This window comes from Oncorhynchus tshawytscha, linkage group LG13, assembly GCF_018296145.1.
Source record: "Oncorhynchus tshawytscha isolate Ot180627B linkage group LG13, Otsh_v2.0, whole genome shotgun sequence".
NCBI lineage: Eukaryota > Metazoa > Chordata > Actinopteri > Salmoniformes > Salmonidae > Oncorhynchus > Oncorhynchus tshawytscha.
In genome coordinates, this window is record NC_056441.1 from 90,751,128 (window position 1) to 90,776,795 (window position 25,668).

The window sequence follows — 25,668 nt, forward strand, 5'->3', positions numbered from 1 at the left end:
TAACACATATGGAATCATGTAGTCACCAAAAAAAGTGTTAAACAAATCAACATTTATTTTATATTTGAGATTCTTCAAAATATCCACCCCTTTGCCTTGATGACAGCTTTGCACAAGCCTGGCATTCTCTCAACCAGCTTCATGAGGTAGTCACCTGGAATGCTTTTCAATGAAGATGTGTGCCTTGTTAAAAGTTCATTTGTGGAATATCTCTCCTTCTTAATGCGTTTGAGCCAATCAGTTGTGTTGTGACCAGGTAGGGGTGGTATACAGAAGATAATTGGTAAAAGACGGAAGTCCATATTATGGTAAGAACAGCTCAAATAAGCAAAGAGAAATGACAGTCCATCATTACTTTAAGACATGAAGGTCAGTCAATACTGTTGGGGTCTTATTTTTCAAATTACCAACGGACACTAGAGACGCTTTAACCAAGTTTATTCTTCCCAAAGGTTCTGAACAGCTGAAAACAGACATCAAAACATTTCAGACTTCAGTTTATATACATCCTACTTATGACACTCCCCTTTCTCTCCCATCCTTACGTTTTATGGCTCTACAGGAAGCTAATAAAGAGGGTAACAGGATTCCGAACATATATTACTCTTAAGAGAATCTGTCCTGACCTCAACCTCTCATCTAATCCACAGATGTCCATCTGTCTCCCCTGTATCAACACATCTCTGTCCTCTCCTCCTGACCTCAACCCCTCCTTCATCTGTCTCTCCTGTATCAACACATCTCTGTCCTCTCCTCCTGACCTCAACCCCTCCTTCATCTGTCTCTCCTGTATCAACACATCTCTGTCCTCTCCTCCTGACCTCAACCCCTCCTTCATCTGTCTCTCCTGTATCAACACATCTCTGTCCTCTCCTCCTGACCTCAACCCCTCCTTCATCTGTCTCTCCTGTATCAACACATCACTGTCCTCTCCTCCTGACCTCAACCCCTCCTTCATCTGTCTCCCCTGTATCAACACATCACTGTCCTCTCCTCCTGACCTCAACCCCTCCTTCATCTGTCTCTCCTGTATCAACACATCTCTGTCCTCTCCTCCTGACCTCAACCCCTCCTTCATCTGTCTCTCCTGTATCAACACATCTCTGTCCTCTCCTCCTGACCTCAACCCCTCCTTCATCTGTCTCTCCTGTATCAACACATCTCTGTCCTCTCCTCCTGACCTCAACCCCTCCTTCATCTGTCTCTCCTGTATCAACACATCACTGTCCTCTCCTCCTGACCTCAACCCCTCCTTCACCTAATCCACAGATGTCCATCTGTGTCCCCTGTATCAACACATCTCTGTCCTCTCCTCCTGACCTCAACCCCTCCTTCATCTGTCTCTCCTGTATCAACACATCTCTGTCCTCTCCTCCTGACCTCAACCCCTCCTTCATCTGTCTCTCCTGTATCAACACATCTCTGTCCTCTCCTCCTGACCTCAACCCCTCCTTCATCTGTCTCTCCTGTATCAACACATCTCTGTCCTCTCCTCCTGACCTCAACCCCTCCTTCATCTGTCTCTCCTGTATCAACACATCGCTCTCCTCTCCTCCATCAAACACATTCCACAGCCTTCTGTCTTCTGAGAACCATTAACTTCTAACATAACACCCAGTCTCTTTCATTTCCTATATTTCATTTTAATATATAAGTTTAGCCGATTCCAACGATACGTAAACTTTGAACATTTCTGTGCCGTCGTTAAAAACCATCAAGCGCTATGATGAAACTGTCTCATGACGACCGCCACAGGAAAGGAAGACCCAGAGTTACCTCTGCTGCAGAGGATGAGTTCATTAGAGTTACCTGTCTCTCATGAGGACCGCCACAGGAAAGGAAGACCCAGAGTTACCTCTGCTGCAGAGGATGAGTTCATTAGAGTTACCTGTCTCTCATGAGGACCGCCACAGGAAAGGAAGACCCAGAGTTACCTCTGTTGCAGAGGATGAGTTCATTAGAGTCAAATCAAATCAAATTTTATTTGTCACGTACACATGGTTAGCAGATGTTAATGCAAGTGTAGCGAAATGCTTGTGCTTCTAGTTCCGACAATGCAGTAATAACGAACAAGTAATCTAACTAACAATTCCAAAAAACTACTGTCTTATACACAGTGTAAGGGGATAAAGAATATGTACATAAGGATATATGAATGAGTGATGGTACAGAGCAGCATAGGCAAGATACAGTAGATGATATCGAGAACAGTATATACATATGAGATGAGTATGTAAACCAAGTGGCATAGTTAAAGTGGCTAGTGATACATGTATTACATAAGGATGCAGTCGATGATATAGAGTACAGTATCTACGTATGCATATGAGATGAATAATGTAGGGTAAGTAACATTATATAAGGTAGCATTGTTTAAAGTGGCTAGTGATATATTTACATCATTTCCCATCAATTCCCATTATTAAAGTGGCTGGAGTAGAGTCAGTGTCATTGACAGTGTGTTGGCAGTAGCCACTCAATGTTAGTGGTGGCTGTTTAACAGTCTGATGGCCTTGAGATAGAAGCTGTTTTTCAGTCTCTCGGTCCCAGCTTTGATGCACCTGTACTGACCTCACCTTCTGGATGACAGCGGGGTGAACGGGCAGTGGCTCGGGTGGTTGATGTCCTTGATGATCTTTATGGCCTTCCTGTAGCATCGGGTGGTGTAGGTGTCCTGGAGGGCAGGTAGTTTGCCCCCGGTGATGCGTTGTGCAGACCTCACTACCCTCTGGAGAGCCTTACGGTTGAGGGCGGTGCAGTTGCCATACCAGGCGGTGATACAGCCCGCCAGGATGCTCTCGATTGTGCATCTGTAGAAGTTTGTGAGTGCTTTTGGTGACAAGCCGAATTTCTTCAGCCTCCTGAGGTTGAAGAGGCTCTGCTGCGCCTTCCTCACGATGCTGTCTGTGTGAGTGGACCAATTCAGTTTGTCTGTGATGTGTATGCCGAGGAACTTAAAACTTGCTACCCTCTCCACTACTGTTCCATCGATGTGGATGGGGGGGTTACCTGTCTCTCATGAGGACCGCCACAGGAAAGGAAGACCCAGAGTTACCTCTGCTGCAGAGGATGAGTTCATTAGAGTTACCTGTCTCTCATGTGGACCGCCACAGGAAAGGAAGACCCAGAGTTACCTCTGCTGCAGAGGATACGTTCAGTAGTTACCTTTCTCAGAAATTGCAGCCCAAATAAATGCTTCACAGAGTTCAAGTAACAGACACATCTCAATATCAACTGTTCAGAGGAGACAGTGTGAATCAGGCCTTGATGGTTGAATTGCTGCAAAGAAACCACTACTAAAGGACACCAATAAGTAGAAGAGACTTGCTTGGGCCAAGAAACACGAGCAATGGACATTAGAAATTTGTCCTTTGGTCTGGAGTCGAAATTGGAGATTTTTGGTTCCAAACCGCCGTGTCTTTGTGAGATGCAGAGTAGGTGAACGGACGATCTCCGCATGTGTGGTTCCCACCGGAGGAGGAGGTGTGATGGTGCTTTGCTGGTGACACTGTCAGTGATTTATTTAGAAATCAAGGCACACTTAACCAGCATGGCTACCACAGCATTCTGCAGCGATATACCATCCCATCTGGTTTGCTCTTCAAATCAAACTGTATTTGTCACATGCGCCGAATACAACAAATATAGACTTTACCATGAAATGCCAAGCCCTTAACCAACAGTGCAGTTCAAGAAGAGTTCAGAAAATATTTACCAAGTAGACTAAAATAAAAACTATGAATAAAAAGTACCACAATAAGAATAACAATAACGAGGCTGTATACAGGGGGTACCGGTACAGAGTCAATGTGGAGGCTATATACAGGGGGTACCGGTACAGAGTCAATGTGGAGGCTATATACAGGGGTACCGGTACAGAGTCAATGTGGAGGCTATATACAGGGGATACCGGTACAGAGTCAATGTGGAGACTGTATACAGGGGGTACCGGTACAGAGTCAATGTGGAGGCTATATACAGGGGGTACCGGTACAGAGTCAATGTGGAGGCTATATACAGGGTATTACGGTACAGAGTCAATGTGGAGGCTATATACAGGGGGTACCGGTACAGAGTCAATGTGGAGGCTATATACAGGGGGTACCGGTACAGAGTCAATGTGGAGACTGTATACAGGGGGTACCGGTACAGAGTCAATGTGGAGGCTATATACAGGGGGTACCGGTACAGAGTCAGTGTGGAGGCTATATACAGGGGGTACCGGTACAGAGTCAGTGTGGAGGCTATATACAGGGGGTACCGGTACAGAGTCAATGTGGAGACTATATACAGGGGGTACCGGTACAGAGTCAATGTGGAGGCTATATACAGGGGTACCGGTACAGAGTCAATGTGGAGGCTATATACAGGGGGTACCGGTACAGAGTCAATGTGGAGACTGTATACAGGGGGTACCGGTACAGAGTCAATGTGGAGGCTATATACAGGGGGTACCGGTACAGAGTCAGTGTGGAGGCTATATACAGGGGGTACCGGTACAGAGTCAATGTGGAGGCTATATACAGGGGGTACCGGTACAGAGTCAATGTGGAGGCTATATACAGGGGGTACCGGTACAGAGTCAATGTGGAGGCTATATACAGGGGGTACCGGTACAGAGTCAATGTGGAGACTGTATACAGGGGGTACCGGTACAGAGTCAATGTGGAGGCTATATACAGGGGGTACCGGTACAGAGTCAGTGTGGAGGCTATATACAGGGGGTACCGGTACAGAGTCAATGTGGAGGCTATATACAGGGGGTACCGGTACAGAGTCAATGTGGAGGCTATATACAGGGGGTACCGGTACAGAGTCAATGTGGAGGCTATATACAGGGGGAACGGTACAGAGTCAATGCGGAGGCTATATACAGGGGTACTGGTACAGAGTCAATGTGGAGGCTATATACAGGGGGAACGGTACAGAGTCAATGCGGAGGCTATATACAGGGGGTACCAGTACAGAGTCAATGCGGAGGCTATATACAGGGGGTACCAGTACAGAGTCAATGTGGAGGCTATATACAGGGGGTACCGGTACAGAGTCAATGTGGAGGCTATATACAGGGGGCACCGGTACAGAGTCAATGTGGAGGCTATATACAGGGGTACCGGTACAGAGTCAATGTGGAGGCTATATACAGGGCGTACCGGTACAGAGTCAGTGTGGAGTCTATATACAGGGGTACCGGTACAGAGTCAATGTGGAGGCTATATACAGGGGGTACCGGTACAGAGTCAATGTGGAGGCTATATACAGGGGGTACCGGTACAGAGTCAATGTGGAGGCTATATACAGGGGGAACGGTACAGAGTCAATGTGGAGGCTATATACAGGGGGAACGGTACAGAGTCAATGTGGAGGCTATATACAGGGGGAACGGTACAGAGTCAATGTGGAGGCTATATACAGGGGGAACGGTACAGAGTCAATGTGGAGGCTATATACAGGGGGACCAGTACAGAGTCAATGTGGAGTCTATATACAGGGGGTACTGGTACAGAGTCAATGTGGACGCTATATACAGGGTGTTACGGTACAGAGTCAATGTGGAGGCTATATACAGGGGGTACCGGTACAGAGTCAATGTGGAGGGTATATACAGGGGGTACCGGTACAGAGTCAATGTGGAGGCTATATACAGGGGGTACCGGTACAGAGTCAATGTGGAGGCTATATACAGGACCGGTACAGAGTCAGTGTGGAGGCTATATACAGGGGGTACAGGTACAGAGTCAATGTGGAGGTTATATACAGGGGTACCGGTACAGAGTCAATGTGGAGGCTATATACAGGGGGTACCGGTACAGAGTCAATGTGGAGGTTATATACAGGGGGTACCGGTACAGAGTTAGTGTGGAGGCTATATACAGGGGGCACCGGTACCGAGTCAGGGTGCGGGGTACAGGTTAGTTGAGGTAGTTTGTACTTGTAGGTGGAAGTGAAGTGACTATGCGTAGGTAACAAACAGCGAGTAGCAGCAGTGTAAAAAAGGGGGAGGGGGTTCAATGTAAATTGCCAAGTGGCAATTTTATTAATTGTTCAGCAGTCTTATGGCTTGGGGGTAGAAGCTGTTGTGGAGCCTTTTGGTCCTGGACTTAGTCCCACTAAGCCGTACCGGGTACCATCATTTGTTTTTCAACAGGACAATTACCCAACACACCTCCAGGCTGTGTACGGGCTATTTGACCAAGAAGGAGAGTGATGGAGTGCTGCATCAGATGACCTGGCCTCCACAATCCCCCGACCTCAACCCAATTGAGATGGTCTGGGATGAGTTGGACCACAGAGTGAATGAAAAGCAGCCAACAAGTGCTCAGCATATGTGGGAACTCCTTCAAGACTGTTGGAAAAGCATTCCTCATGAAGCTGGTTGAGAGAATGCCAAGAGTGTGCAAAGCTGTCATCAAGAGGCCTGTAATTTTCATCATAGGAGCACTTCAACTATGACAGACAAAATGAGGGGGGAAAATCCAGAAAATCACATTGTAGGATTTTTAATGAATTTATTTGCAAATTCTGGTGGAAAATAAGTATTTGGTTACCTACAAACAAGCAAGATTTCTGGCTCTCACACACCTGTCACTTATTCTTTAAGAGGCTCCTCTGTCCTCCACTCGTTACCTGTATTAATAGCACCTGCTTGAACTTGTTATCAGTATAAAAGACACCTGTCCACAACCTCAAACAGTCACACTCCAAACTCCACTATGGCCAAGACCAAAGAGCTGTCAAAGGACACCAGAAACAAAATTGTAGACCTGCACCAGGCTGGGAAGACTGAATCTGCAATAGGTAAGCAGCTTGGTTTGAAGAAATCAACTGTGGGAGCAATTATTAGGAAATGGAAGACATACAAGACCACTGATAATCTCCCTCGATCTGGGGCTCCACACAAGATCTCACCCCGTGGGGTCAAAATGATCACAAGAACGCTGAGCAAAAATCTCAGAACCACACGGGGGGACCTAGTTAATGACCTGCAGAGAGCTGGGACCAAAGTAACAAAGCCTACCATCAGTAACACACTACGCCGCCAGGGACTCAAATCCTGCAGTGCCACACATGTCCCCCTGCTTAAGCCAGTACATGTCCAGGCCCGTCTGAAGTTTGCTAAAGAGCATTTGGATGATCCAGAAGAAGATTGGGAGAATGTCATATGGTCAGATGAAACCAAAATATAACTTTATGGTAAAAACTCAACTCGTCGTGTTTGGAGGACAAAGAATGCTGAGTTGCATCCAAAGAACACCATACCTATTGTGAAGCATGGGGGTGGAAACATCATGCTTTGGGGCTGTTTTTCTGTAAAGGGACTAGGACGACTGATCCGTGTAAAGGAAAGAATGAATGGGGCCATGTATCGTGAGATTTTGAGTGAAAACCTCCTTCCATCAGCAAGGGCATTGAAGATGAATCGTGGCTGGGTCTTTCAGCATGACAATGATCCCAAACACACCGCCCGGGCAATGAAGGAGTGGCTTCGTAAGAAGCATTTCAAGGTCCTGGAATGGCCTAGTCAGTCTCCAAATCTCAACCCCATAGAAAATCTTTGGAGGGAGTTGAAAGTCTGTGTTGCCCAGCAACAGCCCCAAAACATCACTGCTCCAGAGGAGATCTGCATGGAGGAATGGGCCAAAATACCAGCAACAGTGTGTGAAAACCTTGTGAGGACTTACAGAAAACGTTTGACCTCTGTCATTGCCAACAAAGGGTATATAACAAAGTATTGAGAAACTTTTGTTATTGACCAAATACTTATTTTCCACCATAATTTGCAAATAAATTCATAAAAAATCCTACAATATGATTTTCTGGATTTTTTTTTCTCATTTTGTCTGTCATAATTGAAGTGTACCTATGATGAAAATTACAGGCCTCTCTCATCTTTTTAAGTGGGAGGACTTGCACAATTGGTGGCTGACTAAATACTTTTTTGCCCCACTGTATGTGTTATTTCATAGTTGTGATGTCTTCAGTATTATTCTACAATGTAGAAAATAGTAAAAATAAAGAACAACCATTGAATGAGTAGGTGTGTCCAAACGTTTGACTGGTACTGTAGATATATATATCCCAATGCCCCAGGGCAGTGATTGGGGACATTGCCCTGTGTGTCTGGTCACTAAAGATCCCATGGCCCTTATCGTAAGAGGAGGGGTGTTAACCCTGGTGTCCTGACTAAATTCCCAAGCTGTCCCTCATACCATCACGGTCACCTAATCATCCCCAGCATCCGATTGGTTCATTCCTCTCCCCTGTAACTATTCCCCAGGTTGTTGCTATAAATGAGAATGTGTTCTCAGTAAATTTAGCTGGTTAAATAAGGGTTTCATAAAAAATGTATCCGTGTGGTGTGTCGAAAGGTGTTGTTGCAGACGTTCCCAAAGTAACTGGGAAACAGTTAATTGAATTGAAATGGGATTGAGAAGCACTATATAATATTCTAATTGTTGTTATTATTGTAGCTGTTGGTTGGGAGCCGCCGTGCGACCACGGGGCTGAGATCTCCTCCTACCTCATAGACCTGGGAGAGAGACAGTCCATCTCTGTCGGACCAGTCACCAAGTATATCATTCAGCATCTGCAACCGGACACCAGCTACAGGTACACACACACACACACTACACCAGGTGTACACACACACACTACACCAGCTACAGGTACACACCACACACACACACTACACCCGCTACAGGCACACACCACACACACACTACACCAGCTACAGGTACACACACACCACACACACACTACACCAGGTACACACACACCACACACACACTACACCCGCTACAAGCACACACCACACACACACTACACCAGCTACAGGTACACACACACCACACACACACTACACCAGGTACACACACACCACACACACACTACACCAGGTACAGAGACACTCTGCCTCATACACACCTCTAAACCATCTCTCTGGCTCTCCTCCCTACATTTTTCTTTCTTCCTCTCCTCTCTCTGTAGGATTCGTATCCAGGCTCTGAACAACCTAGGATCAGGTCCGTTTAGCCACACCTTTAAGTTGAAGACCAAACCTCTCCCTCCCCAGCCCCCCCGGCTAGAGTGTACTGCGTTCAGCCACCAGACCCTCAGGCTGAAGTGGGGTGACGGACCGGCCAAGGCCACGCCCTCAGACGCCCTCCAGTACCAGCTGCAGACGGAGGACAAGAGAGGCAGGTTGGTAGCCTGGTAAAACCTCACAATATCATTAGCCTGGAATCTCTGGATGGAAATATATGGTGTGTATATACTATCATAATAAAACAGGTTGTATGAATCCTGGATGCTGATTTGTTGATAGCAGGGAGTTATTCACCACAATTCCCGGGTAATACCTTTTAAGTTCCATTTGAATTATCCACTGTCCCACAGCCCAGCCAGGCAATTTATAAACGTAACAAAGGAGAAGTAGTTAGTCTCCGTAGCAACCTTGGTTGCTTAGAATGTACATGACAATATAATAGACAACCAGCCCGTTTGGTGCAAACTTCAGAATCTCAAAACTATCAACTAGTTTTGCCAGGACTAAAGGAAAAAGGGGGGGGTTTACCTAGTCAGTTGTCCAACTGAATGTGTTCAACTGAAATGTGTCTTCCTCTCTGAATCAGAGAGGTGCCCAGGATTCTCACAATATCAGAACAATAAATCAACTGGCAGACAGGCAGAAATGTGTTAATATGGGGCAGAAAGGTGTTGATATGGTGCAGACAGGCAGAAAGGTGTTGATATGGTGCAGACAGGCAGAAAGGTGTTAATATGGGGCAGAAAGGTGTTAATATGGTGCAGACAGGCAGAAAGGTGTTGATATGGTGCAGACAGGCAGAAAGGTGTTGATATGGTGCAGAAAGGTGTTGATATGGTGCAGAAAGGTGTTAATATGGTGCAGACAGGCAGAAAGGTGTTAATATGGTGCAGAAAGGTGTTGATATGGTGCAGACAGGCAGAAAGGTGTTGATATGGTGCAGACAGGCAGAAAGGTGTTAATATGGGGCAGAAAGGTGTTAAAATGGTGCAGAAAGGTGTTAATATTGTGCAGATAGGCAGAAAGGTGTTGATATGGTGCAGAAAGGTGTTCATATGGGGCAGAAAGGTGTTAAAATGGTGCAGAAAGGTGTTAATATGGTGCAGATAGGCAGAAAGGTGTTGATATGGTGCAGACAGGCAGAAAGGTGTTGATATGGTGCAGACAGGCAGAAAGGTGTTAATATGGGGCAGAAAGGTGTTAAAATGGTGCAGAAAGGTGTTAATATTGTGCAGATAGGCAGAAAGGTGTTGATATGGTGCAGAAAGGTGTTAATATGGTGCAGAAAGGTGTTAATATGGTGCAGACAGGCAGAAAGGTGTTGATATGGGGCAGAAAGGTGTTGATATGGGGCAGAAAGGTGTTACTATGGTGCAGAAAGGTGTTACTATGGTGCAGAAAGGTGTTACTATGGTGCAGAAAGGTGTTAATATCGTGCAGAAAGGTGTTACTATGGTGCAGAAAGGTGTTACTATGGTGCAGAAAGGTGTTACTATGGTGCAGAAAGGTGTTACTATGGTGCAGAAAGGTGTTACTATGGTGCAGAAAGGTGTTACTATGGTGCAGAAAGGTGTTGATATGGTGCAGACAAGTGTTAATATGGTGCAGAAAGGTTTTACTATGGTGCAGAAAGGTGTTGATATGGTGCAGACAAGTGTTAATATGGTGCAGAAAGGTGTTACTATGGTGCAGAAAGGTGTTAATATGGTGCTGAAAGGTGTTAATATGGTGCAGACAGGCAGAAAGGTGTTACTATGGTGCAGAAAGGTGTTAATATGGTGCAGACAGGCAGAAAGGTGTTGATATGGTGCTGAAAGGTGTTGATATGGTGCAGAAAGTTGTTAATATGGTGCAGACAGGTGTTAATATGGTGCAGACAGGTGTTGATATGGTGCAGAAAGGTGTTAATATGGTGCAGACAGGCAGAAAGGTGTTAATATGGTGCAGACAGGCAGAAAGGTGTTAATATGGTGCAGAAAGGTGTTAATATGGTGCTGAAAGGTGTTAATATGGTGCAGAAAGGTGTTAATATGGTGCAGACAGGCCGAAAGGTGTTAATATGGTGCAGAAAGGTGTTAATATGGTGCTGAAAGGTGTTAATATGGTGCAGAAAGGTGTTAATATGGTGCAGACAGGCCGACAGGTGTTAATATGTTGCAGAAAGGTGTTGATATGGTGCAGACAGGCAGAAAGGTGTTGATATGGTGCAGAAAGGTGTTGATATGGTGCAGAAAGGTGTTGATATGGTGCAGAAAGGTGTTGATATGGTGCAGAAAGGTGTTGATATGGTGCAGAAAGGTGTTGATATGGTGCAGAAAGGTGTTGATATGGTGCAGAAAGGTGTTGATATGGTGCAGAAAGGTGTTGATATGGTGCAGAAAGGTGTTGATATGGTGCAGAAAGGTGTTAATATGGTGCAGACAGGTGTTGATATGGTGCAGAAAGGTGTTGATATGGTGCCGCTTTTGAAGCTGCAACCTTTAGTTTTAGTGAAATGTTGGATATGGTTCCAACTAAATGTGTTGCCATGTTCAAATAAGGAGACTGGCAGACGACCTGTTTCATACCTCTCTCCTTGCCGTCCCCTCTCTCCCCTTGCCGTCCCCTCTCTCCCCTTGCCGTCCCCTCTCTCCCCTTGCCGTCCCCTCTCTCCCCTTGCCGTCCCCTCTCTCCCCTTGCCGTCCCCTCTCTCCCCTTGCCGTCCCCTCTCTCCCCTTGCCGTCCCCTCTCTCCCCTTGCCGTCCCCTCTCTCCCCTGCCGTCCCCTCTCTCCCCTGCCGTCCCCTCTCTCCCCTGCCGTCCCCTCTCTCCTCTGCAGGTTTGTCTCCTTGTACAGAGGGCCCTGCCACACTCACAAAGTCCAGCGACTCAATGAGTGTACCTCGTACATGTTCCGCATCCAGGCCTTCAACGAGGCGGGCCAAGGTCCCTTCTCCACGGTTTACACCTTCACCACCCCCCGCTCGCCGCCCGCCCCTATTAAAGGTACGTCTCTCTTTTCAGCCCCTCTATCCTCCACACGTCCTCTTACCTCACTTCCTGTCCCGTTCTCTCCCATCCTCTCACCTTTTTCCTGACTCACCTTTCAGCCTCACTGTCCTCAGCCTCACTGTCCTCACCTTTCAGCCTCACTGTCCTCAGCCTCACTGTCCTCAGCTTTCAGCCTCACTGTCCTCAGCCTCACTGTCCTCAGCTTTCAGCCTCACTGTCCTCAGCCTCACTGTCCTCAGCTTTCAGCCTCACTGTCCTCAGCCTCACTGTCCTCACCTTTCAGCCTCACTGTCCTCACCTTTCAGCCTCACTGTCCTCACCTTTCAGCCTCACTGTCCTCACCTTTCAGCCTCACTGTCCTCAGCTTCATTGTCCTCACCTTTCAGCCTCATTGTCCTCACCTTTCAGCCTTATTGTCCTCACCTTTCAGGCTCACTGTCCTCAGCTTCATTGTCCTTAGCTTTCAGCATCATTGTCCTCACCATTCAGCCTTATTGTCCTCACTTTTCAGCCTCACTGTCCTCAGCCTCACTGTCCTCACCTTTCAGCCTCACTGTCCTCAGCCTCACTGTCCTCAGCTTTCAGCCTCACTGTCCTCAGCCTCACTGTCCTCAGCTTTCAGCCTCACTGTCCTCAGCCTCACTGTCCTCAGCTTTCAGCCTCACTGTCCTCAGCCTCACTGTCCTCAGCTTTCAGCCTCACTGTCCTCAGCCTCACTGTCCTCACCTTTCAGCCTCACTGTCCTCACCTTTCAGCCTCACTGTCCTCACCTTTCAACCTCACTGTCCTCACCTTTCAGCCTCTCTGTCCTCACCTTTCAGCCTCACTGTCCTCACCTTTCAGCCTCACTGTCCTCACCTTTCAGCCTCACTGTCCTCACCTTTCAGCCTCACTGTCCTCACCTTTCAGCCTCACTGTCCTCACCTTTCAGCCTCACTGTCCTCAGCTTCATTGTCCTCACCTTTCAGCCTCATTGTCCTAACCTTTCAGGCTCACTGTCCTCAGCTTCATTGTCCTTAGCTTTCAGCATCATTGTCCTTAGCTTTCAGCATCATTGTCCTCACCATTCAGCCTTATTGTCCTCACTTTTCAGCCTCACTGTCCTCAGCTTCATTGTCCTCACCTTTCAGCCTCATTGTCCTCACTTTTCAGCCTCACTGTCCTCAGCTTCACTGTCCTCAGCTTTCAGCCTCACTGTCCTCAGCCTCATTGTCCTCACCTTTCAGACTCATTGTCCTCACCTTTCAGCCTCATTGTCCCCACCTTTCAGCCTCACTGTCCCCACCTTTCAGCCTCACTGTCCTCACCTTTCAGCCTCACTGTCCTCACCTTTCAGCCTCACTGTCCTCACCTTTCAGCCTCACTGTCCTCACCTCTCAGCCTCACTGTCCTCACCTCTCAGCCTCACTGTCCTCAGCTTTCAGCCTCATTGTCCTCAGCTTTCAGCCTCATTGTCCTAAGCTTCACTGTCCTCACCTTTCAGCCTTAATCTTTGAGCGTGTTGTACTCTCTCTCTGTAGCTCCCAGAGTGGAGCGTGTGGAGGACATGTCTTCAGTCTGTGAGGTGAGCTGGGAGCCCCTGCTGCCCATGAAGGGAGACCCCATCATCTACACGGTGCAAAGCATGATGGGTAACTCTGAGTACAAACAGGTAAGAAGAATGAGAAGGGATGTGATTTATGTAACACTGGATGGGGGGGTGGAAACTCACCACAGCTATTGTCAATGTGTAGCACCTCACCGAAGTCGTACCACGTTGGCTTGTCATTGAATTCACTTCACCGTCTTAAGTCATCGCTGTGCAACCGGAGGGTCACCAACCGGCAGGTCACCGGTTGACAGCTGGTTGATCTCTAAGGCATTCCTGAAAGTAGAACTACAAAGGTGTGGTTGAATTTATTCTGCCACAACCGAGAACTTTGTTTGTAATATGTTTTTGTTTTTTTCCTGGATTTGCTTCCCCAATTATTTTACACTGCTACTGCACTTTTGTAAACCATAAAATGCTCGTTCTCCCTACTTCCACTCACGCTACAACCGGCACTGCAGCTGTTATCAGTAACAGTGTATTTATAAGTTTGAGTTCCTATTATTAGTAGCTTGTGTCTTGTTTTTAAATCGTTATTTCACTTTCTCTGGTCAAAGGAGTAACAACATAAATTGGTACATGAGGCAAAAAATTATGCAGTGTGACTTGAGTTTCACCATCAGCTGGAAGACTGAGTCAGGTGAGAGAGCGGAGGGACAGAGAGTCAGGTGAGAGAGCGGAGGGACAGAGAGTCAGGTGAGAGAGCGGAGGGACAGAGAGTCAGGTGAGAGAGCGGAGGGACAGAGAGTCAGGTGAGAGAGCAGAGGGACAGTGAGTCAGGTGAGAGAGCAGAGGGACAGAGAGTCAGGTGAGAGAGCGGAGGGACAGAGAGTCAGGTGAGAGAGCGGAGGGACAGAGAGTCAGGTGAGAGAGCGGAGGGACAGAGAGTCAGGTGAGAGAGCGGAGGGACAGAGAGTCAGGTGAGAGAGCGGAGGGACAGAGAGTCAGGTGAGAGAGCGGAGGGACAGAGAGTCAGGTGAGAGAGCGGAGGGACAGAGAGTCAGGTGAGAGAGCGGAGGGACAGAGAGTCAGGTGAGAGAGCAGAGGGACAGTGAGTCAGGTGAGAGAGCAGAGGGACAGAGAGTCAGGTGAGAGAGCGGAGGGACAGAGAGTCAGGTGAGAGAGCGGAGGGACAGAGAGTCAGGTGAGAGAGCGGAGGGACAGAGAGTCAGGTGAGAGAGCGGAGGGACAGAGAGTCAGGTGAGAGAGCGGAGGGACAGAGAGTCAGGTGAGAGAGCGGATGGACAGAGAGTCAGGTGAGAGAGCGGAGGGACAGAGAGTCAGGTGAGAGAGCGGAGGGACAGAGAGTCAGGTGAGAGAGCGGAGGGACAGAGAGTCAGGTGAGAGAGCGGAGGGACAGAGAGTCAGGTGAGAGAGCGGAGGGACAGAGAGTCAGGTGAGAGAGCGGAGGGACAGAGAGTCAGGTGAGAGAGCGGAGGGACAGAGAGTCAGGTGAGAGAGCAGAGGGACAGAGAGTCAGGTGAGAGAGCGGAGGGACAGAGAGTCAGGTCACCCCTGCTCCCTCACCTCAGACTGACCATCAACAAATGATCTATTACCAGTGTGATCATATCCCAAAACATTTACATAATTTCAAAAATGATCTGAGAAGAACTCCATTGGCAGGGCAAGCGTAGCTGATATGCAGTGATAATGTACTGGTCTAATAGCCTACTGCACAAACCTCATTGTTACAGAACTGTGTTTAATAGCTTCATGTTGCAATAGGCTTACGGTTTTAAGTCACGTTTAAAAAAATTTAAAAAAAATAAGAAATCCAAGCGGTAGATCTTGGTGTTCTTGACTCAGAAAATGTTGGTGACCACTCTGCTGTACAACTACATTATGCAAATCAGCGACAAAATAGATGGAGGTTATCTGTTGTGCCAGTTAGCGCAGCTGTAGGAGATCTTTATCAGGCCGAATGGTGATTCCTCTGTCTAAATGCATCGTTATGATGACTGATGTTGATCCCTGAGGAGACCCCAGGTGTCTAGCCTCCCTCTCCATCCCTCTCAGCAGTAACTCTTAGCAGGCCAACCTGGGGTAATGGTGGGCTCAGCAGTAACTCTTAGCAGGCCAACCTGGGGTAGTGGTGGGCTCAGCAGTAACTCTTAGCAGGCCAACCTGGGGTAATGGTGGGCTCAGAAGTAACTCTTAGCAGGCCAACCTGGGGTAATGGTGGGCTCAGCAGTAACTCTTAGCAGGCCAACCTGGGGTAGTGGTGGGCTCAGCAGTAACTCTTAGCAGGCCAACCTGGGGTAGTGGTGGGCTCAGCAGTAACTCTTAGCAGGCTAACCTGGGGTAATGGTGGGCTCAGCAGTAACTCTTAGCAGGCCAACCCGGAAATATGAACATGCAGTGTTTTATGTGTGCATTGGAGGTTTTCATGGGTGTAAAAGTTGGATCCATTCTGAAATGGACCTGGGGCTTTCCCACCCGGACCCGATTTGCATAAATCATTTTTATTATTATTAATTTTTACATAGAGACCCATTGCGTCCACACCCGGTCCGATCTGTGTGGGGGAAGCAGCAGAAAAGTCTTTTTTTGTGCTACTTTATTAACCAGAGCTGATAAACCGAGAGAGGCGAGGCTCTAGCAGGCGGGGAGGGGCCGTACTGTGAGTGACACGGGGAGGAGGGAGAGAGAGGCGAGAGACCGCAACCGACCAAGCCAACTCAAGCTTTAGTAGACTAATAGCTGCCTTAGCTAGGTTATTTATCATCAATATGATTCCGTAGTACCTGTCTTGACTGCATGAAACCAGGAGAAGTTCAGCTAGCTAGCGTTAGCTTGCTAGGCTAAATGAGGCTGTAGTGCGTCTTACAGTTACAAACAACAACTCCATCCAGAATATGAAGTCGCAGCCTACCTGTTGTCTCTTAGTCATTGTAGCCCATCCTTCTCTTTTTAACTTTTAATTCCATCATTTTAATTCTGTCTTCCATTGGTTAGATATCTCCTAACTTTTGCCACACACGGAGCGAGTCTCTGTCTGTAGCCTGTTGCCGCTTTGATGACTCATGATTGGCCAACAGGCTACACGCTCCACTGTCCTGAAAAGCAAGAACATAAATGGTAGCATTTCCTCTATTGCAGCAGTGGTGTTGGGGGATCTGAGTGGGCAAATTCCAGACAAGTCCGTTAAAATTACACATACCCGAGGCCCGTGACAATCATGTCAGATCCGAACCAGACCCGTGGATCTGGATCCGCTCGGGTCCCGGATTGGGTCTCGGGTATTGGAGTACAGGTGGATCCGTGAAGGCCTCTAGTATTCGTCTATCTGCTACATATACAGTACCGGTCCAAAGTTTTAGAACACCTACTCATTCATTTTTCTTTATTTTTTTACTACTTTCTACATGGTAGAATAATAGTGAAGACCTCAAAACTATGAAATAACACATATGGAATCATGTAGTAACCAACAAAAAGTGTTTTATATTCTTCAAATAGCCACCCTTTGCCTGGTTGACAGCCATTGAATCTGTATGTTTTGACCATGACAGTTTGAAATCTAAGGTAACACACCAAGTAATTTAGTCTCCTCAACTTGTTCAACAACCACACCATTCATTACCAGGTTTAGCTGAGGTCTAGAACTTAGGGAATGATTTGTACCAAATACAATGCTCTTAGTTTTAGAGATGTTCAGGACCAGTTTATTACTGGCCACCCAATCCAAAACAGACTGCAACTCTTTAAGGGTTTTAGTGATTTCACTAGCTGTGGTGGCTGACACGTATAGGGTTGAATCATCAGCATACATGGACACACAAGCTTTGTTTAATGCCAGTGGCAGGTCATTCATTGGTATAAAAAAAAAAATAGAAAAGAGTAGAGGGCCAAGAGAGCTACCCTGCGGTACACCATTACAGAGAAGGTTCCATTAAAGAAAACCCTCCGAGTTCTATTAGATAGATGGATCCGAATCCACAATATGGCAGAGGTTGAAAAGCCACAACAGTAATGGCTATGGTAATGGTGGGCTCAGAGGCTGCTGGCTGACGCTAATCTGCCTGTTATATGACAACCAAATTAAATAAGGAAGCTGTATGTGTCTGCCATTTAACACAGAGCTTTTGTCCTTTCATCACTCTATCCAATCACAGGCCTCCAAGCTACTGAGGCAGACCATGTCTTCTGTCTCCCTCCTACTTCCTTCCTGTGTATTCACCTCCCTTTCCTCTCTACCTCTCTCTTTCCTGTATCAATTCAATTCAAAGGGCTTTATTGGCATGGGGGAAACATATGTTAACATTTCCAAAGCAAGTGAAATAGATAATAAATGATAAAAATGAACAGTAAACATTACACTCACAACAGTTCCAAAGGAATAGAGACATTACAAATGTCATATTATGTCTGTATACAGTGTTGTAATGATGGGCAAATAGTTCAATTACAAAAGGGAAAATATATAAATATGGATTGTATTTACAATGGTGTTTGTTCTTCACTGGTTGCCCTTTTCTTTTCGCTGTCTCTCGCTCTCTCGCTGTCTCCTCTCTCTCCCTCCCTCTCTCGCTGTCTCCTCTCTCTCCCTCCCTCTCTCTCGCTTCTCCTCTCTCTCCCTCCCTCTCTCTCTCGCTGTCTCCTCTCTCCCTCCTTCCCTCTCTCTCGCTGTCTCCTCTCTCTCTCTCCCTCTCTCTCGCTGTCTCCCTCTCTCCCTCCCTCTCTCTCTCGCTGTCTCCTCTCTCTCCCTCTCTCTTTCGCTGTCTCCTCTCTCTCCTTCCCTCTCTCTCGCTGTCTCCTCTCTCTCCCTCCCTCTCTCTCGCTGTCTCCTCTCTCTCCCTCCCTCTCTCTCTCGCTGCCTCCCTCTCTCTCCCTCCCTCTCTCTCCCTCTCTCTCGCTGTCTCCTCTCTCTCCCTCTCTCTTTCGCTGTCTCCTCTCTCTCCTTCCCTCTCTCTCGCTGTCTCCTCTCTCTCCCTCCCTCTCTCGCTGTCTCCTCTCTCTCCCTCCCTCTCTCGCTGTCTCCTCTCCCTCCCTCTCTCTCGCTGTCTCCTCTCTCTCCCTCCCTCTCTCTCGCTGTCTCCTCTCTCTCCCTCCCTCTCTCTCGCTGTCTCCTCTCTCTCCCTCCCTCTCTCTCGCTGTCTCCTCTCTCTCCCTCCCTCTCTCTCGCTGTCTCCTCTCTCTCCCTCCCTCTCTCTCGCTGTCTCCTCTCTCTCCCTCCCTCTCTCTCGCTGTCTCCTCTCTCTCCCTCTCTCTCGTCCAGGTGTATAAAGGTTCTGCTACGTCCTACCAGATGCCCGGCCTGCAGCCCAACAGTGAGTACCGCTTCAGGGTGTGTGGCATCCGCCAGTGCCAGGATGCTCCAGAGCTGAGTGGTCCCTACAGCCCCACGGTGACGCTCTCCCCCCAGCGCAGTGAGCTGTCAGCGGGCAGTGTGAGCAGTGTGGGCCCCCGGGCTGGAGCTGACCCCGCCAGGCCCTTAACAGATGAGCAGTGGGCTGCTCTTATCATCATGCTCTGCGCAGTCATCTCCATCCTCATCGCTTTCATCATCCAGTACTTTGTTATCAAGTGAGCTTGTATCTCCCTTGTTCTTCTCCTCCGTCTCCTCCTCCCCAGTTCCTCCCTTCCTTCTCCTCCAAGCTGCAGGGTTACAGCTTTAATTTCCTGTTGATGTTGTAGTTTATTTCTGTTGTCACCTCTGGGTGATTATGATTAGCACTGGTGAGGGAGTCCAGGAGGCAGGAAGTCCAGAGGAAATGATAGCTTCCTGTCTTCCCCCTCCCTAACCTCCCTTTACAGAAGCCTCTCAATGTTTAACAAGACACCGCTGTGTTTCGTTACCCTGCACAGAATAGAGTACCACATTATGAGTCATAATACCCATAACACCTAGAGGTCAAACAGGGAAATGGTTCCAATTGTTGTTGTTTTTCACATAGTGGATTTTTAGAAACTCTTAAAATAAGGGCTTTGTTTGCGTGGAGGCTTGCCCTGTTGTGCCGTTTAGATAACCCCTGTAAATCTCTTTCAGACAAAGTGACTTTCGTCAATATATTCACCTTTTATTTACCCTGCAAAACTTAAATGCTAATTAGCTGCTAATGTGGCTATCATAAAGAACTACAAATACCATGATGATCTGGACGAGACTGCCGAATCGAGGCAAAGGTAAGAATCTCTGGATTAACTATCTATTGTTAGCTAAATGTAGTAATAAATAAATTGGCAAAAAAATAATAATAAATGGACAATTCTGACAACTGTCTTGTGCAAGTTTTAAGTTGACACAATACCTGTTAGCTAAGGTGTCAGCTAGAGATGACGTGCAGGAGCTTGCTGGGATTTTTGTCGTTTTGCACGTTGTCTACTTTGATGCTAATTAGCATTTTCACATCTGAGAGTAAAATGGAGCCGAAATATATTATTAAAAGTCCTAGAGAAATGTACAGGGTTATCAGAAATGTCACGCCAGACTAAACACAAAACACAGCCCTTCATTTGTTTCTAAAATATCCCCTATGTGAAAAAATGAATGGTGGAAAAACTATTGGAACCATTTCCCTGTTTTGACCGCTAGGTTTTATGGGTATTGGTATTGTGACACCTCCACTGTGAGGCTCTATACTTCATTGTGATTGGTTAACCTGTACAGAATGGATAATGAAGGAGCAGGGTTTTACAGTTAAAAAGATAAAGTTCACTCACCATGTACGTGTCCAACCATATATATGTATAGATTATTCATTTATTTATATCGGAGGTTAAAAGGGTCCGGTATGAAACTATGTTAGTATATAGGTTTATATTATATAGCATATGTGCTGTTAGGACCTGGGACCTGATTTGGCCAGTGTTTTGCACAGAAATGCACGATACACAGGTGTAGGTGTGCCACAGTTAAACATGCTGGCTTCACGACGTGCTCGTGGGAAATGGGAAGCTGGTAAATGGTACGTCTGTGACAGGATCAATAAGATTCAAGCTAGCTTTGATAGGCTTGCTTACGTCGCTTATAATAAAGTTAGCTAGCTTAACGTTGACAAATATGGTCAGACTAGCTACATTTATCCAAATTGATACGGTTGTAATTGTCAGAAACAGAATTTGTTGTCATTTGTTTTGGTTGGAAAAGGTTTTCAGGTCAGTGGTGAAACGTCTCAACTCGAGTAACGTCATTTTCTCAGAGTTTCCCCGCGTGTAATTCCGACTTGAAGGTCATTCAAGTGAAATTTCCAACTGTGAACTGGGAACTTCCTATGAACTCCGATTTAGCATGTGAGCACGGCAACAGTTAGGAAGTGGCTGGGCGAGTGGGTGAGGGGAGGTCAGAGGTCAGGTGTACCACAGAGATACCTAGGAAGGGGGAAGTGGCCACCACACCTTCTGTAGTTTATATAAAGCGTAAAATAGAGAGGAAGAATAAATATCCAATTCTTGTTTGCATTATAGAATGTTCATTTAGCACTTTCTAATTTTGTTGATGTTCAGAGGGGCGTAGGGACGCAGAAGTTGACTGGAGAAATGGTAGTATATTTTTGTATAGTGAAGACACAAGGTTAGTTGTTGGAGAAGTTAATCGCTCAGAAGTAGAGTTTAGGGGAAAATAAAAGACATAAAACTAACACAATGATGATGATGATGTATAATTCTAATTATTTTTACTATCATATAGTTATACTGTAGCTTGTATTCACAATCATGCAGAATTTTTGTTGTTTTTTTGTTCTTCAGCACAAAACATGTACTTCGGTTACTATTCATATTCTCTGTTTTTTGTGTGTTTTTTTTTTTCACTACTTAATTTTGCGGAAACCTTGACTGAATGTGTCTTGGTTTTGTTATCCATTTTATAGAACTACGTATTTTCAGATTGTACAAGCCCTACTGGTGTTTTGGGTGTTTTAAAAGTTCCAGTACCTACCACATGACGTGTTGTCATAGTAACAACAGATGTTTTTTTTTTCTCCCGATGGTATCAGACCAGTTTGTTGTTTTCAGAGGATTAAAGAAAACAAAATAAACGTGGATGCATTTTCTTAATTTCTCTTCTTTTTTTAAAACTTTTTTTTAATTTTTAGAAAACACAATTTGTTTTTTTGTTTTATTTTATTTTTTTTAGCAATATTGATTTGATGTTATCAAACATATAATACATATAATATTAATCGTGATGAAATTAAATAGTAGTATTTGGAGGATATCAACGTTTCTGATTTATTTTTTGATTTCTTTACATCAGAGTCATTCATGTGAATATCTATTTTTTTATAAGATTGAAGTATATGGTGTTATATTATTATACCCTATGTCCAGAGGAAATAAGAAAACACCTACGTAGCTAAATAATCATAAACCATAATGAGTCAAAACCACCGCAGTTCAGAACTGTGTTAACTCGTACTTCCTGTTGATCTAAAGTTTGGCCTTTTTTTTTTCTTTTTCTGCGGACACACACTTCCTTCACGCCATTTCACCCGGTGCGTGGTGCTACACGTCACGGGGGGTCGTAGATTTCAGCGGCGCCGTATGGGTGCACACAGTATAGACCCAGCTGAGCACTCGCTCAAGTCTGGATGGTGGAATCTATTCAACACACCCGCTACAGGTTTACTAGTGCAGGGAGGACACTGCACAAATTTATTTATTTAAATCACATTTAAACCACTTGTCTTTCCTCCAGTATTCTTGTGATGGATCTTGCGGTTTCATCGGGGAGCCATAAAGAAGTAAACAAAATGGCGTCGCTGAATTCACATTATGTTTTGCTTATTTCATGCAGCCACAGAATAGAAGGAAGCTAAACCAACCATTATTTTTGTATTTGAATTTCATTGTTTAAAGTTGAGAGATAACGGTCACTCAAAGTAAGGGAATGTTCAATGAGGCTGGGTGTTTTAAGTCCTCCTCCAGGATGATACGGTGTAGTTGGTAGATGATACGGTGTAGCTGGTAGATGATAGGGTGTAGTTGGTAGATGATACGGTGTAGTTGGTAGATGATACTGTGTAGTTGGTAGATGATACGGTGTAGCTGATAGATGATACGGTGTAGTTGGTAGATGATACGGTGTAGTTGGTAGATGATACGGTGTAGCTGGTAGATGATACGGTGTAGCTGATAGATGATACGGTGTAGTTGGTAGATGATACGGTGTAGCTGGTAGATGATACGGTGTAGCTGATAGATGATACGGTGTAGTTGGTAGATGATACGGTGTAGTTGGTAGATGATACGGTGTAGCTGGTAGATGATACGGTGTAGCTGATAGATGATACGGTGTAGTTGGTAGATGATACGGTGTAGCTGGTAGATGATACGGTGTAGCTGGTAGATGATACGGTGTAGCTGATAGATGATACGGTGTAGTTGGTAGATGATACGGTGTAGCTGGTAGATGATACGGTGTAGTTGCCCTCCAACAAATAGAAGACCAAGGACATCCGAAATCTATCAGTTTAACGAATGAAGTAACGCTGAAACCGAATGTGTGTGAGAGAGAATCTAATTGACACATAGGCTAATTCAATTACGTAAATTCCAAAATACTGACATTTTAATCGATAACAAATTACATGACCTTCCCCTTGAATTCTATCAAATAAAATACTGAAGCCTTTTCAAATATACGAGGTAAACTGAGAACCATTGACAACACGATGACACAAGTCACTGAAAAGGATTGGGGAAAGGCTCAGTTAATCTGATTTTGTTGAATCGAAACACCAATCATTTAATCCCTGTGATTGACAGACATGTTGACTAACCAAATCGCAGTGAAATTCGATGATAAATCTAGTCATGATTAGTTTCATATATTTAATTCAGTTAAATTTAGTAGATCGACTTAATAGCAGCAATCATGAACGTGTTTTTGGTTGGCTAGCAAGCTAGACTTGACGTTACACACCCGTTGACATTGGGGACCAAATTTTTTTCCAGCCACTCTGTAGCTAGCACGTTGAACAACGTGGGCGCGCGTCGGACAGTCCTTGCACTTTGAAACCCACACAGGCACCTGTTACGTATAACTCCGCCCACCGGGTAAAAATGGCATGAAAATGAGTATGAGTCCCTCTTTTTTTTCCCCCTCTGTGTGTTCCAAGTCTTTGTGACCGATTGCCGAGTTATGCGAGCTAATCAATGTAGTCTGTGATCAGGCAGCAGTCTTGTGTTGTGTTTTGTTATGGACAAATATGATTCTGGCTGTTGCAACCATTATAATGATGATGATGATGATGATGATGATACAGGTACTTTGCAAACGTTTTTTTGGGGGATTACATTGATTTGGTCGACCGGGCATCTTTTGATTTCTGATGTCTTCATTCTTTTTGTCGTTTTAAAAGAATTAAATTCCCCCCCCCAAAAAATTTGATAGTGATTGCATCGTGTGATTGCATCGTAACACCTCAGCGTGGTGGCAGATCAAACTACTGGGCTGAGGGAGAGAAAGAAGACACAAAACGCTACAACAACAAAACAAACAAAAAATAATTAAAATATGCACAAAAAAAAGAGACCATTTTTATGTAATTTTAATGTTTGCAGTTACCTCATAACACCGTACATTCCAAAATGAAAATTTGTTATACTATAAATACTACCAGTACCAGACATATCACTTTCAAATGTTCGTTATGGGAATCAAATTGTATAATCATAAGTATGTATCTAAAGTGTATCTGTATAGCCATGATATCTACAAAGATCCATGCACAATAAAGATTTATAATTCTTAATTTCACCTTGTCTTGATTTGTCATGTCATGTTTTCCTCTACATTTTTGCGGACCCCCCCCCAAAGGATATCGAGGCTCTGAATCCTGAATGGAGGAATGGTCTTAAGATTTCTCAAAATTTCTAAAAATGTCTATAAAACATTGTAAAGGGCTAATCTTCCCAGTGCTAGAATATTGCTAATCTTTTACATTTTTTTTTTTGATACCTGTTAAGATAAATATTATTTTTTTCCTGAGCAATTGTATTTATATAAAATAATACAATTTCCAACATTTTTGGAGCACACAATGTGTTGTATTTTATAGTATTTTTATTTTGCTCATGTTTATCAAGGGTGCCAATTTTGTACTTGACTATTACACATGATTCTTGAAAAATATTACTTATAAATGCCTCAACTGTCCTACCCCATCAGAACCCAAAGTATAAGCTTGTTTTACTAGTTGTAAACAGGCTCTGTATAGCAACATATTCAAAACATGACTAAAACAATAATGTCAATGGGTGGTCAGTCCTTCCGTTTCTCTGTCATATGAATTTGAGAGTGGTTACAGTTGTTTTGGAGTGGTCAGAACAAAAGAGAAGGTTTTAAAAACCTCCAGACGTTTACAGATTCTCCCCTTTGACTAGTCTGTCGTAAAGAACACAATGAATGTTCCTGGGGCCAAAGACTGACACTAGAACAGTTTAGGGAAGGGAGTTGGCCGGGGACTGACTGGGATCAGAAATTGTGGCAAATAAATGACACGCGTAACATCATTTATGCGGTAAAGATATGACACATTCCCCTGACAGTCGATTAGCAGGGGGCACACGGAGAAAAGGCTCAAGCCGAGCCAGGGAGACATGATGGTTGTGTGAGCCGAGCCAGGGAGACATGATGGTTGTGTGAGCCGAGCCAGGGAGACATGATGGTTGTGTGAGCCGAGCCAGGGAGACATGATGGTTGTGTTAGCCGAGCCAGGGAGACATGATGGTTAGGTTTAGCCGAGCCAGGGAGACATGATGGTTGTGTTAGCCGAGCCAGGGAGACAGGAAGTTGTGTGAGCCGAGCCAGGGAGACATGATGGTTGTGTTAGCCGAGCCAGGGAGACATGATGGTTGTGTGAGCCGAGCCAGGGAGACAGGAAGTTGTGTTAGCCGAGCCAGGGAGACAGGAAGTTGTGTTAGCCGAGCCAGGGAGACATGATGGTTGTGTTAGCCGAGCCAGGGAGACATGATGGTTGTGTTAGCCGAGCCAGGGAGACAGGAAGTTGTGTTAGCCGAGCCAGGGAGACATGATGGTTGTGTTAGCCGAGCCAGGGAGACATGATGGTTGTGTTAGCCGAGCCAGGAGACAGGAA

General features: G+C 45.6%; 1 protein-coding gene across 1 annotated transcript in view; it reads left to right on the forward strand.

The window, feature by feature from the left end:
• The window catches only part of fndc3a (fibronectin type III domain containing 3A), a 139,429-nt gene extending 119,647 nt beyond the window's left edge, over window positions 1–19,782 (forward strand). Inside the window, 5 exon segments of the mRNA XM_042296525.1 lie at window positions 8,472–8,610; window positions 8,989–9,201; window positions 11,864–12,030; window positions 13,557–13,687; window positions 18,846–19,782. Coding sequence (XP_042152459.1) covers window positions 8,472–8,610; window positions 8,989–9,201; window positions 11,864–12,030; window positions 13,557–13,687; window positions 18,846–19,157 — 962 coding nt within the window. The 3' untranslated portion in view covers window positions 19,158–19,782.
• Window positions 19,783–25,668: the final 5,886 nt, after the last annotated feature.